The sequence below is a fragment of the Neopsephotus bourkii genome, unplaced genomic scaffold (genome assembly GCF_033783945.1).
Source record: "Neopsephotus bourkii isolate Nb327-2 ecotype Australia unplaced genomic scaffold, CSIRO-AGI_Nbou_v1 NB_1792, whole genome shotgun sequence".
Classification (NCBI taxonomy): Eukaryota; Metazoa; Chordata; class Aves; order Psittaciformes; family Psittacidae; genus Neopsephotus; species Neopsephotus bourkii.
Window position 1 is genome coordinate 7,863,946 of NW_026902266.1, and position 13,230 is coordinate 7,877,175.

General features: G+C 38.6%; 1 protein-coding gene across 3 annotated transcripts in view; it reads left to right on the forward strand.

The window, feature by feature from the left end:
• UEVLD (UEV and lactate/malate dehyrogenase domains) overlaps positions 1–13,230 on the forward strand; it is a 19,067-nt gene continuing 5,837 nt past the window's right edge. The window contains exons 1-11 of one of the 3 annotated variants that reach the window (XM_061342533.1): positions 1–112; positions 2,343–2,427; positions 3,052–3,114; positions 3,870–4,033; positions 5,030–5,165; positions 6,637–6,761; positions 7,386–7,491; positions 9,924–10,094; positions 11,039–11,212; positions 11,784–11,868; positions 12,332–12,455. In XM_061342533.1, coding sequence (XP_061198517.1) covers positions 71–112; positions 2,343–2,427; positions 3,052–3,114; positions 3,870–4,033; positions 5,030–5,165; positions 6,637–6,761; positions 7,386–7,491; positions 9,924–10,094; positions 11,039–11,212; positions 11,784–11,868; positions 12,332–12,455 — 1,275 coding nt within the window. In that variant the 5' untranslated portion in view covers positions 1–70. Of the gene's footprint in view, positions 113–2,342; positions 2,428–3,051; positions 3,115–3,869; positions 4,034–5,029; positions 5,166–6,636; positions 6,762–7,385; positions 7,492–9,923; positions 10,305–11,038; positions 11,213–11,783; positions 11,869–12,331; positions 12,456–13,230 lie in introns of those variants that run through there. The other 2 variants (XM_061342535.1, XM_061342534.1) reach the window with 2 other exon arrangements.

The following is a 13,230-nucleotide window of genomic DNA, read 5'->3' on the forward strand; positions in this document are numbered from 1 at the left end:
TGAGGGCGGGCGCGCCTGTCCCGCGCAAGGGCTGCTGGGAGGCGGCCGGGCGCGCGCAGCCGCCGCCGCCATGGCGTTCTCGGAGGAGGCGCTGCGGAAGCAGCTGGGCAAGGTGCGCGTGCCTGGGCGGGGAGGGGGCGCGCGAGCCCCGGCGGCGGCGCGCCAAGGGGGAGGAGGGGGTGTGGGGGAGATGGCGGCTGGCCCGAAACGGGAGAGGCCGGGGTGTGCGATGCGGCCGTGGGAGATGAGATGCGATGCGATGCTGTGCGATGCTGTGCGATGCTGTGCGATGCTGTGCGATGCTATGCAATGCTTGGCGGCACGCTGTCAGTGACACTTCCCGCGAGTCAGAAAATGAGGCGCTGGGAGGGACGGGCAGAGCGGAGGAGGGGTCAGCAGCAGCCGTGCCGTCTTCAGTTTTGTAGAAGGCTTCAGTCCCTCTCAGGGTACAGGGAGAGATGGAGCTGTTCAGTCTGGAGAAGGGAAGGTTCCGGGGAGAGCTTGGAGCAGTTGCCAGTGCCCCCCCTAAAGGGGGCCTACGAGAGATCTGGAGAGGAACTTTTTACAAGGGCTCATAGGACAAGGGGTAATGACTTACAATTGAAGGAGGATGTATTTAGATTAGATCCTAGGCAGAAGCTCTTCCCTGTGAGGGTAGTGAGGCCATGGCACAGGTTGCCCAGAGAAGCTGTGGCTGCCCCACCCCTGGCAGTGCTCAAGGCAGGGCTTGGAGCAACCTGGTCTAGTGGAAGGTGTCCCTGGCCATGGCAGGGGGTTGGAGCTGGATGAGCTTTCAGATCCCTTCCAACCCAAACCATTCATTGGTTCTGTGATTTACATTCAATTACTGCAGCTGTTTGCATTTCTACTGTGTGTAATTTTCTTCCTGTGGTTCAGGACACAGTAACGTGTGTGATGGGCTGCATGCGACTGAAACTTCACCCTACAGGAAATTATTAATTTACTTGGGGGGGCTTTGTGACAATCCTTGCGTTAATATCTTCACGATTTATAAACACAGATTAATTTTCACAGCATCCCTCTGAGGTAAAGATGTTTTAATTTCAGTTTGAGAAACTGAGGTATGTGTATTTAAAAAACTTTAGATGCAAAGTGAGAAAGGTCAGTATCTGACTCACCTTAGAAGTCCTCTCATCCTCAGAAAATAACTAAATATTTAATAAGAATGTCTCATTTTGCATTACAAATAAGAGAGGGGGTCAGCTGGGGGAAAGATGGCTTTGATTTCACAACCAGCTGTATTGACCTAAATGTATTAAATTTAAATTGTATAGACATTCCTAACTTAGGCACTTTTGGTTTTATTTCTTTTTACTGCTTGACTTCGCAGTACCCTGTAAGACTGAACAGGGAGAAGCTAACTAAAAGGTGCTTCTTTTCAGCAGCTTTGTGTTTTCTTCCAAGAAGCAGAAAATAATCATGCCATCCACATAGCTGTAGTATTGCTGCTGCTTCTGGTGGGGTGCCTTACTGAAGGGGTTAAAGATTTTAGCTGCTACTTTGTGACAAGCATTGCAGTGCAGTGGGCAGATCTTCAAGCCACTCTCAGGCTGCAGCTGTGTCTGCTTAGGCAAGGGCTCCAGGACAGCTCCAGACTTCCTTAAATGAGAAGCAGATGCCTTAACCTAGGAAATATTCTTCATACCTTTCAGATGTGGGAGGATGCAAAACCTCTTGGAAGTGCAGGTATTGGACTGGCTGGGGACAGGCTAAATAAAGTAGGAGTGATCCATGAGTGCTGATAATTACTTTCAAGATCACATTTCAAGTACTGGTACTTCAGTTAATCTGTAGGCAGGTTTTCTGCAGGCAGGAAAGAGAGATGTGTTATTTTGTTGGAATTTTCTCAGCTCTCCAGGACAGTTTAAACATGGAAAATAATTCCCAGAGACTAATGACTTACACTTAATATGTCTGTGGATATCGACCTTATGAAACTAATAACTGTGTCAGTAATAAGGTAACTTCTTTTTTTCTAAGAGGTTTATATTTTATATTGTTTTTAATTATTGAGTGAGAGGAGACTGAATTTATTAGGCTTCTGCTCATACAGCTGTAAAGGGGAAGAAATGCTATATAAGGAGTGATGCTCAGAATGTGAGCTCTATTGTAGCACCGGCAGACTTGTGATACTTTTAAATCTATTTCTTTTGGGGGGGTTGTTTTTGTGGGTTTTTTTTAAATTTATTTCACACCAAAACTATTTATAATCTACAAGTAATTGTTACCTTCCCCTTCTACCTTCTCTTGGTTCCTTTTCCATATCTCTGGTAATGAAAGAGGCTTTTGAAGTTCAGCATTTTTTTTCTCTCCCTTCCCAGTACAAGTTCAGAGACCTGACCATAGAAGAACTGAAGAATGTTAATAAGACCTACCCAAACTTCACATTCTCCATGAACACATACAGTAAGAAGTGATACTTTGAACTAATTGTGGAGATTCTTAGTTGCCATAAATTTAGGCTGTGTGTAATAGAATCTAAATAGTGTTAATTCCTTTCATTGTGTTCCAATCTTTATTTTGACTTGCAGTAAAATCTCTTATACCATGTGACTCTTTTTGAAAGTTCTTCCAAGGATTCATACAAGTAAAAAAATGAAGCAACTCATTCACAAAAATTAATTTTAACTTGTCACTAGTTATAGAAGATTGATATTCTTTCAAATTCTTTCTATGTAACAGCATTTTTCCTTTATCTCATGATTGTACTGAAAGCATTTTGATGTCTTTAGCTTATCAGGGATAACTTCCAGAATCCCTCAGCCTGAGTGAAAGTCACCAGCATTAGCCAGGAGAAGGAAGTTCAGACATCAAACTGATGATGTGCTTAGTTGTACCAATGCAATTTTCATCAAGATTCTTTCAAGGAATTATATCAAAGGGGGGGGGATCTTTGTAACATTTAAGCCTTGGTTCTTTCAGCAGTGGGTTTAATTTCTGAAGAAAAATTTGTTCTGTATAGTGGATTGCTATGCCAGATTCAAATGGATTTATTACTACTATTTTTTAAAATAGCATTTTTACTTTCAGCCTTCAAGGATGGATCACAGAAGGACCTTCTGAATTTTAGTGGTACTGTTCCAGTGAAATATGGTAAGATAAATCAAATATAATCTCTTTACAAGTTATGAACCTAAATATAAAGTATGTTGGGTACTGCCTGTTAACAATGCACTGTGCAACTTCATTAAAAATGGCTGTAAAGGATTTTGCATGAATTGGCAGAAGCCACTTCTACTGCAAGTGCCTTCATGCACACATAGATGATGAAATATGGTGCTATTAATTAGATGAGTCAACTAACTATTAAAAAAATCATGTCCTTTGAGACTGTTTAGGAAAACTCTTTGGTTCTAATGAAGATTGCATGAACTCTACAAACCCTATGCTTGTACAGGCAATGTCCAAAAATAGCTCATAGGTTATTCTCCATTTTTTAACTTAAAGCCTTTGAAGTCAGAGATAAAGTTCTTGATAGATGCCTCTTTGCATCACTTGTTGAGTCCTAAAATAAATAGAAAATGTGTAGCTGTAAGAGATTTCTTTGGCCAGAAAAGGAGACACGTTAGTTAGATGGAATAGGCTGATACAATACTCTGGGAAGCAAAACAACTGTGAAGCCTTATATTAAGAAACACACAATGGTAGTACTTTAAGTTGATCCAGACAAGTCTGTTCCTATTAACTAGCCACAGTAACAAACACTTTCCAGTGTGAATCTGGAAAGTGATCCATCAGGCTTTTTCATTTTGTTATTACAAACTGTGAATCACATGCATACATGCCTGTTTTTTAGTGCCTCTTCTCAGTGCAGAAGCTAGTAATGGCTTTTATTTTGTGTTGAACAGGTAATTCCTATAACATACCTATTCGTCTGTGGATTCTGGATTCTCATCCCTTTGCTCCCCCCATTTGCTTCTTGAAGCCAACTGTGAACATGGGCATTTCAGTAGGAAAGCATGTTGATGCTCATGGCAGGATTTATTTGCCCTACCTGCAAAACTGGAGCCATGTAAGAGGTGGAGTGGCTGACAGGGGAGGGGGAAGTATTTGGGAATAATGAACGGTATCTTATGGAGATCAATAGGGAAGAGTAGGTAGGGTTCAGGGCTTTTTGTTTTCTGTATTTTTTGGATAACCTTAATTATGTCATGATTCTGCAAAGAGAAGCAGAATGTTATGTCTCTTTTAGACAGTCTAAAGCAATTGTAAGGAAGTTTAGTGATTGTAAGGAAAATTATTTTAAGCTGAGGAAAAGAGGACTGACTTTATTACAAAGCAATGTAAGCCTCTGTTTCTATGAATAGTAAGTAGTAATATTACAACAGTTGAGTGTCCCTCAAGAAAGTTCAGTGGAAGTTTCTGTCTTTTGTGTATGTCTCAGCAGAACTCTGAAATGTTAGCATAGAGATTCAAAAGCCAGTGCCATTTCTAAATCATTTCTAAATGATTTTATGCTCTGTATTAAATAACTTACATAAAGGAGACTGCCAGGCCAGGCCAGTAAAAATTATTTAATGAATGTTAGTTTTCTGAAATGGATGGGACATATTTCACATTATTGTTATAGAATGGAAACTTTTACTGATTTCTGCTGCATGATTTGCTCAAAAGAGGATTGAATTGCCAAAGCTCCAGACAGCTAAGCTTGTCTGAGAAGACTGAACTATCCTGCCTTGAGCTATGATTTGTCCCATTTATAATATTGGATGTGGCTATATCAAAGGCTTCCATATGTTCGTGGATGCTTTCAAAAACTAGTTGCACTAATAATTCAAATTTTATAATTCCTTTTTGTTAAATTCCTTTTAGTCTATACTCCTGTTTAGAAATTACCTTCTTGTAGTGCTTTTTTTCCCCGTAAGTTTATGTGTTAAGGGTGTCAAGATTTATAATTTAAACAAATTTTGTATAGCTAGGATCTTTATGAACTCCTGCTCGTTACAGCTGATACCACTCCATGGAATAGCTACTCAACTGTTTTGTCTTCTGTATTGCTATATTTCAGCCTAAATCAACTGTCCTTGGATTAATCAGGGAAATGATTGCAAAATTTGAGGAAGAGCTGCCTTTGTATTCACTGTCATCTTCTGATGCAGCTCGGCAATCGGAACTTCTCTCCTACATTGCAAAGATTACTGAAGGTGTGGATGTTTTCATATATTTGTTAGTACTGTTCTTACACAGTGTATGCTTTGTTTATTGTTATTAGTTGATATCGCAAAGTTTCCTACGCAATTTTAATATCTGAGGTTTTAGTGTTTGCATGCCCATAGTTCTTGGTATTTTCTTTGTATAATCAAAAGTGCCTACTTTTGAGCAGAGAGCTCAGATTCTCTTAATTTGAGTAAGCAGCTCATTTTGCATTTAAGCCTACTGAAAAATTCTGTAGACTTGGTACTGCTCATTTGCTGGAAATTACTGCGGCAAAACTCAATATAAGATCTTGTGTAAGAGAAATGTGATTTTATTATAAACAAGTTGATTTTACCAAATCATAATCATTCATTCTCTCAGATCTCATTCTCTCAGATCTCATTTACTCATACTCTGACATCCACAGTCATAAGCCCTGAGACCCATCTGATCACAGACATGGGTGTGCAACACTAAGGACAAGGAGTGCTGGCTGTTGAGTCCATATCAGGTCTCTTAGGTTCTTCTTGTTCAGTGGTGACAAGCTGATTTTGGACTTGACTTTTGTACTCTTCAGGAGTGGATGCCATTTGGCATTTTTGCCTCATTACTTTATCTCACCCATTGTAAGTCTTGGGCAAAATTCCTGATTTTCACAGTTCTCATGTTTTCTTTATACGGGTATTTTACGGGTCCAGTCCTGTTGTTCATCTTGACACATTTTCTTTAGTTCAGTGTTTTCTTCTTCTTTTAGTGAAATCACGATGGTGATCTGTGGCACGTAGTGCAAATCTTCCCATTTAACCCTTTTCTGCTATTTCTTCTAGTAATTTTATACACACACATGCTTGTGAGCACACGTGCATGTCCACACAATTCACATTGCTAGGCAATCAGTGTTTCTGTTACAAATCTCTCTGCCTTATACTCAGAATTGTTGTTACCAGTAACATTGGCTAAAGAACCTAAGATCATTGTATTTTAATCAAATTCCATTTTCCATCAAATCCCAGTCTCTCTTTCACCACCACCTCACCCCCCCCTCCCACTTCCTGAGGGATGGGGAGGAGTGAGAGAGAGACTGCGTGGTTCTGATTTACAGCTGGGCTTAAACCAAGACACAGGTCTTTTCAAAATATGAGATCTTTTACAAATGTTACGACTGTGGTATATATTCACACCTGTAACAGTAGCAAAGGGAGTATTGTTTGTATGGTCTTAGTGCCTAGCTTCTTGGTGGTGTTATGCTCATATTTTCTACTTGGTGAAAAAAAACATTCTTTTCCAGAGAGGAGTATTTGTGTTTTACACCTTGCAAGTTGTGATTAATTTTCTGTGGTCACACTTGACCACTATTTTGAAAAAGTTTATATAATTTGGTTTAACTCTGGCACAACTATGATTCTTTAAGAAGCAGCAGTGCTTGTATTGATACAGTGTGGACCAGTACTAAAGTCTGTGGTTTTCTTTTAATTGTAGGAGAGACTGACTTGAAATCAAAGAGTAAAATTGGTGGAGGCAAAACTGAAGGATGTATTAACAAAATTACTATTGTTGGAGCTGGAGAACTTGGCATTGCATGTGTGCTAGCAGTTGCAGCAAAGGTACATAATTATTATAAATAGCAACAGCCCTAATTAATAGACAGGTTTCAGTTTAGTTCTTAGTGTCTGGCTCATAGAAATAACTCAGCAGTTTCAATAACTTGTAAGCCATGTGACTGCTTCTCTCATTTGCCTCATCAGTTAACTCATGGACACACATAAGTGTTAGTTTCTGCCCCATTTTCTCAGTCACCTTTTAAATACAAAAGGTTGAATATCAAATTCACATATTTTGAAAATCCTTACTTAAAGGATTCTTGCCTAAGTAGTAGCCTCTTACCGTCAGGATCTTCCAGTCCCCTGGAAAAGGTTAGTCTCTAGAGGGTCTGCACTTCATTGTGGATGTATGCTCAGAGACATCAGTAATGCCAACATTTAGAACTTCCCAGGGATGGTTTTGTGAGGTTTTTGTTTGTTTCATAATGAGTTATTTTGCAATTAAACTCACTAAACTGAATTGTTTCTTTTGTGATTTGGCAGTAATTTTGATGAGCAATTTTGTTTGTTATCTACACAGTACAGCAAACACTGGAATTGGAGCAACACAGGGATATGTTCCTCACCCCTACAAGAACAAAATTTTGTTTGTTTTAATTTTCATCTGCATTATTTTTATTAATACAGGGTACTGCAGACAAGGTGGTTCTTTTGGATCTTTCTGAAGGTGCAGCAAAAGGAGGAACCATGGACTTGGACATCTTTGCTTTGCCAAACGTGGAGATCAGCAAAGGTATTAGATGTTGTTTCTGGAATGGGAACAAATACATACTGTGTGTGGTTGTGCTCATTTTAATGAGAGAGGGACACCTGGGGAGATACAGAGAGTCTGGTGTATAGGCCATCTTTTTAAAATTTAAAATTTTAAAATTATTTTTCCATAGCTTCTTACTTTTCTTCTTCTTTTCAGGGTAGAATTGTTAATAGAAGGCTCAGCAAAGCTTGCATCACTTTTATTTCAGGCTTTTTTCATTCTGTTTATATAGGTAGAGGTATGCAAGTCTCTACTTCCAAGGTGAAAGGCTAATACTGAAATTCGACTTGTGCAGAAATATAGAGAAGCCAAGCTATTACTTCAGAGCCATAAGTAGAGAGAGGGAAGGAAGGGGTATGGAAGTATGTGTATGCTGAGCAATCAGAAGTAACTGTGAGAGCAGTGTTTTTAAGGCTAATAAGTAAAGGTAAATTTCAAAATGCTACTTTGCTAGATCGATGGTCATTAAGCCTGTACATGGCCAATAGTTCTTAATCACCATCACTGCATATTCAAACAATTAGTTCTTAACAATCTTGTCCTCAGCTGTGAGTGTACAATTCAAGTCAATACCATGTCTCCATAACTAGTGGTGGTGGCTAGTCTTTGAGGGTCTTAGTAGCAGAGGTTGAGGTGCTGTGGCTCAAAAGTTCTTCCACAGGGAAAGCTGGAACTGAATTGAGCAACTTCACCATTCTTCCTCACTTGTGTGTTGTGGTTTTATGTCCTTGTGCCCTCTGCAAGATTAAGTTTTATTTTTTTTTTCCTGTGCTTCTGATGTGCTTTTTCTTATTTTGGAGACAGGGACTTGTTCTGGTTTCACCAAGCATCTTAGCTGCTTATTCTGCACCTGTCATTGCCTGCTCTACATCCTTTAATCTATCTTGCAGATTGTACTGATAGCACATTCTCTTCCTGAGCCCTGGTTGTGTAGCTGTACCACAAATCTCTGTTTGTGCCTTTGTAGTTACCTATTGTATATTTACATTTGGATAGAAAAAGCTTGTTGCCAGCTGTGCTGTTATTAGTGTTAAAATACTACAAAATGCTTAGACAGTCACCTGTTATTTTAGTATGCTTACATCTAGGCTTGAGGCAAAGTGATATTAATTATATCCTGCTTAGCATGCTTCCAGTATACTTCCAGTACAGTAGGCCTCTGCTTTGGCTTCAGCTGGTTTCAGAAGTGGTGTGACAGTCAAATTACATTGTTACTGTGCCCAAGCTGATCACCTGTGTGGGACTTATATATTCAGTTACCCCCTCAAGGTGTCGCTGAAAGTTGGGAGAATAAAACTCCTTAATTACCAATGTAGCATTAAGAAGCAGGCACTTCTTTATTGCAGTGCTTGGTGGGATTTCCACAAATCAAGCACACCCAATGCCGATTTCACCATTACAATTATAATATCTGCTGTGTCATTCTCTTCTGTTACTATGCTTGTGTGGAGGAAGGGTCTTCACCTGGGCAAGGGTGTTCTTAATCTGTAGGTGTGTTTTTTAGTATTATAATAAAGGCAGTTTACTTCAGGACACCTTAAAAGTAAGTTTTGTTGCCAAGTTTCAGATAACTCATCCTGTATATAATAGACCCTAGGTGCTCTGGTTATGGTCTAGAGAGTATAAGGACTAAGCCTAACATGTTAGAGACAATAGGGATTTCAAGCAATGCAGCGTCCGATTTCAAGCAGAACAGCAACCCATGCTAACATAAAAGCTAACCTAAACCAAGATGTTCCTATAGCTAACTGTTTCACAAACAAACACAAAATATAAAAAGATTCAGTAAAAGTTAAGATAATCTGTAACAAAGGCAGTTTTGACTTAAGAATTTCTTCAACAAATATAGTTGTGTCTTTTCTTGAGCTAATAAATACATGCATTTTACTTACATAGACTTTTGGAACAGTTTTTATGATTGTCCACATGTCCTTGCTTAAGCTATAAAATAAAATAAAAAATAAATATAGAAACCTCAGATAAATGAAGCTTTTCCCCTTATTTAAAAAGTGGAATAAAAATGGAGACTTTTCATGGATAATTTTTCATGGGTAATTTTGTTGTTGTGTTGGGTTTTTTTTCTTTTCTTGCCAGTACTTGGAAAACCATACCTGTCAACCCTGTATAGATGTTTTCTGGTCTCTGCTCTGTAACCCTCAACAAATTGCAGTCTGCTATCTCTGTTTGCCAACTATGAAATGGGAAAGTAGTTCTGCAGGAAACCTGTGTTTTACAGGTGCTGTGGAAGCACCCAGAATTCCACACTGGAGGATATGGGGGGAAACAGGACATGAAGAAGACCTAGCTAAGCTGGATGCTGCAGTTCAGCCCTCAGGACACCTCTCTGTTTTGCCTCCAAAACTTAGTAGAATTACATAAATTTTAAAAACCTATTTTCTTTATGTTTTCAGATTTTTCTGCTTCGGCTGATTCAAAAGTTGTGGTACTTACAGTTAATTCTCTGGGTAATGCTCAAACATATCTTGATGTCATACAAAGCAACGTGGATTTGTTCAGAGGAATTATTCCAGCAATATCACACTACAGTCAGAACACTGTTCTCCTTGTTGCTTCTCGTCCAGGTATATTGGTGCTTCACCTAATGTTCTATCCCTCAGTTGGCTTTTTCTTTTGGCCATTTAAAAATGTTGCTGATGAATACACCCAGCAGTCAAAAATTCTTGCTACTCTGAAAGATGTTTTCATTTTCAGCTTTGAGCAGAACACTGACTTTGAGGGTTTTTTCTTTACTGTTACCAAGATAAAAGAAAATAGTGTACTTTGAGTAGAAGGTATGTATTTCTGTGTGTTTCTGTGCCTAGTTTCAACATGAGCATATCTACAAGATTAGCATCCATTGGGTGTTGTCTTGTCAGCTGTGAGTTTTACATATATGTTTCTCCTGTGTAGTAAGGATAAATGCATGTGCGTTATGTGCCATACATGATCACACACACAGACTACTGATGTCTGTAATACAGTGTTGATAGTAAATATCACATCTGTGTTTTGGTGGAAAGTTTAAATGTGTCGCACCATTGACACTGTGAACTAAGGCAAAGCAAAAACACTACCTAAAAGGGAAAGAATAAATGTGAGCCTCTCTGTCCTGTAAACACACTGAAGACAGCCCTTCTCTATATGTCAAGTGCTTCTTGCCCTTCCTATCATTTAAATCTGTGAAGATGGAAAAGAGAGTGCTTGCCAAATGTAAAGAAATTAAACACTGCCTGAATTAAATTTAGAAGCATGTGAGATTTTTGGTAGAAGGAAGCATGGTGACTCATTCTGAAGTTCCATTAGACTGTTCTTTAAGCTTTATCTGGGCTGTGAATTTTCTTCACCTCTTCCCCACGTGACTTGGTGGTTTAGGTTGAAATAAACTACTGATATGTCCTTACATACTCGTACCTTTTCTAAAGTAAATTTGGTCCTGAGTTTTGGGGAATTGCAAGTCATAGTTCACAGTTGTGTTGAATTCTGAGTGGTCTTCCGTTGTCAACCTATTTTTCTTTTTCACATACAGTTGAAGTAATGACGTATGTGTCATGGAAGCTGAGTGGGTTTCCCAAAAGCAGAGTTATTGGAGTAGGTGCTAACCTAGATACTGAGAGATTTCGGAATATACTGGCAAACCTTTTGAAAGCACAGGTGCTGGCAAAAGATGCTTGGATCATTGGTGAACAAGGGGAAGACAAAGGTAAAGTAATACTTTATGACTATGAGTATATAATGTCCTTGCAGTGCTTAACTAATTGAGTAATGAATGAATAATCGAGAAAAGTAATGCAGGTGGTCATAAGCAGGGTGGTAGATTTTCATAATAATGGTTCCAAATAATGTAGTTTTGGTGTGTGCCCAAGACTGTGGATCTGGAGTGGTAGCAAATTGACACTTGTCATAGTTAAAAAAAAAAAAAAGATAATACAACCTCAAATGCTTTTTATTTGGTAAAACAATACAGGTTAGATGTACTGAGAAAAGAAGGACATGTAGTATAATATATGGTAGGTTGCTGCTCATGTAGGAATTATTACATATTACTTAATTTTTTAAGCAAGTCTCTGGCCAGGTGCTGCGATGGAGTTTATTTCAGCAGCCCTGGGAGCCTTAGAAGGTTATTAGCTATATTTGGGTTGTTGTGCAGGAAGGACAGTGTGGAAAGCTTGAATTTATTACTAGTATGTTTATTATTTTTTATTATTCTCACCTTATCTGGTACCTATTTTAGTCACTGCTTAGATGTGCATTTAAATATTGTTTCTATTTAGTACCAGCGTGGACCAGTTGTAATTTAGTCACAGCTCAAACAGAAGGAATGGCTGCTCGTAACTCAAGGGAAACGGTGGCTAACAGGTAACACCATTACATTCTCAATTCTTTTTCTTCGCATTTAGGCACTTGGTGTTTGCAGAGGCTTTCTCTTCAGCTCTTTATGAAGAGGAGGAAGTTTGCCCTAAAATGTTCACACATTGAGTCTACAGGAATTTGTAGGTCTGGGTGTTACTCACTTTCAGATATGTGTATATGGCCACTCTTTCTGAAATTCTTAATAATGTTGTGCCTGTGATGATCTAAGGACAAGACAGGCTTTGTAGAATATACACTAAAAATATCAGAGCTGCCAGGTCAATCGTGTGTGGGGTTTTAAAGTAATTCTTCATTCTCTTCTGTTGTTTTCCAAACCAGAAATCATATTTTTATAGTACACTTTACTTGATATGGTGCCTTAATCTGTCTATAGAGTTTTAAACATAAACCAGACAGGAACAATTAAAATCTAAGCATCATGTTTTTCTCCTTTTCCTGATTTATATAGAGCTATGGAAGTTCTAAAGGGAAAAGGTCAGAGATCTTGGTCTGTTGGGCTCTCGGTTGCTGATTTGACCGACAGTATATTGAAAGATAAAAGAAAGGTTCATTCTGTATCAACTCTGGCAAAGGTAAATGTGTTAATATCTTTTGGTTGGCACTAAAATTTTATTATTTATACTGGATATGACCATTAATTTTAGCAGCACAGACATCTCACTTAAAGAGGTGTTCTGAAGTAGCACTACTTCTGTTACTTTCTTCCAACAATAGTTTTCAATTCCAGTCCAAAAATGAACAAAAGTCAATTATTGTGTTAACCTGAAACCGATATAAAAAGTGGATTATTCTCCCAAAGATACAAGACTCCAGTGGGGAAATATTCAGAGTTGCTGACCAGCTCTCCCAGAATAGCTGGATTTGGTAAATGAAGAGAAATCTGTGTTGCAGTCTCCCAGTGCGCTCAGTGTTGACTGTAGACTTGTCCAGGGGCCAGAAGAGTTCAGTATCTTTTATGAAAGTATAAAATGCATTTTCTGCCAATTATTTTATTTGACCAGCTTTAAAATGGCCTTTTTTTTTACTCAGTGATACTTTATATTGAGAAGATCATGAAGCTGCATTTATCTTCAAACAAAGTTCTGTCTATAATTTTAAGTTTATCCTAAGAGGCTTCATTAAAGCATGAAGTCATTTCATGTAAGGAAAGTAAATCCCATGTAGAAACATGTACTTGTCACTTCTATTTACAGGCTTCAGAAGGGTGATTTGCAGGTCCCGGTGCAAGGAAATTGAGCAGGCTGCATATTGCATTTAGTACAGAGCTATACCTAATTTCATCATTATGCTTTCAAGTAAAGTTTTTAATCATTTATGAATGATTAATTTATGAATGATAAATGCAAA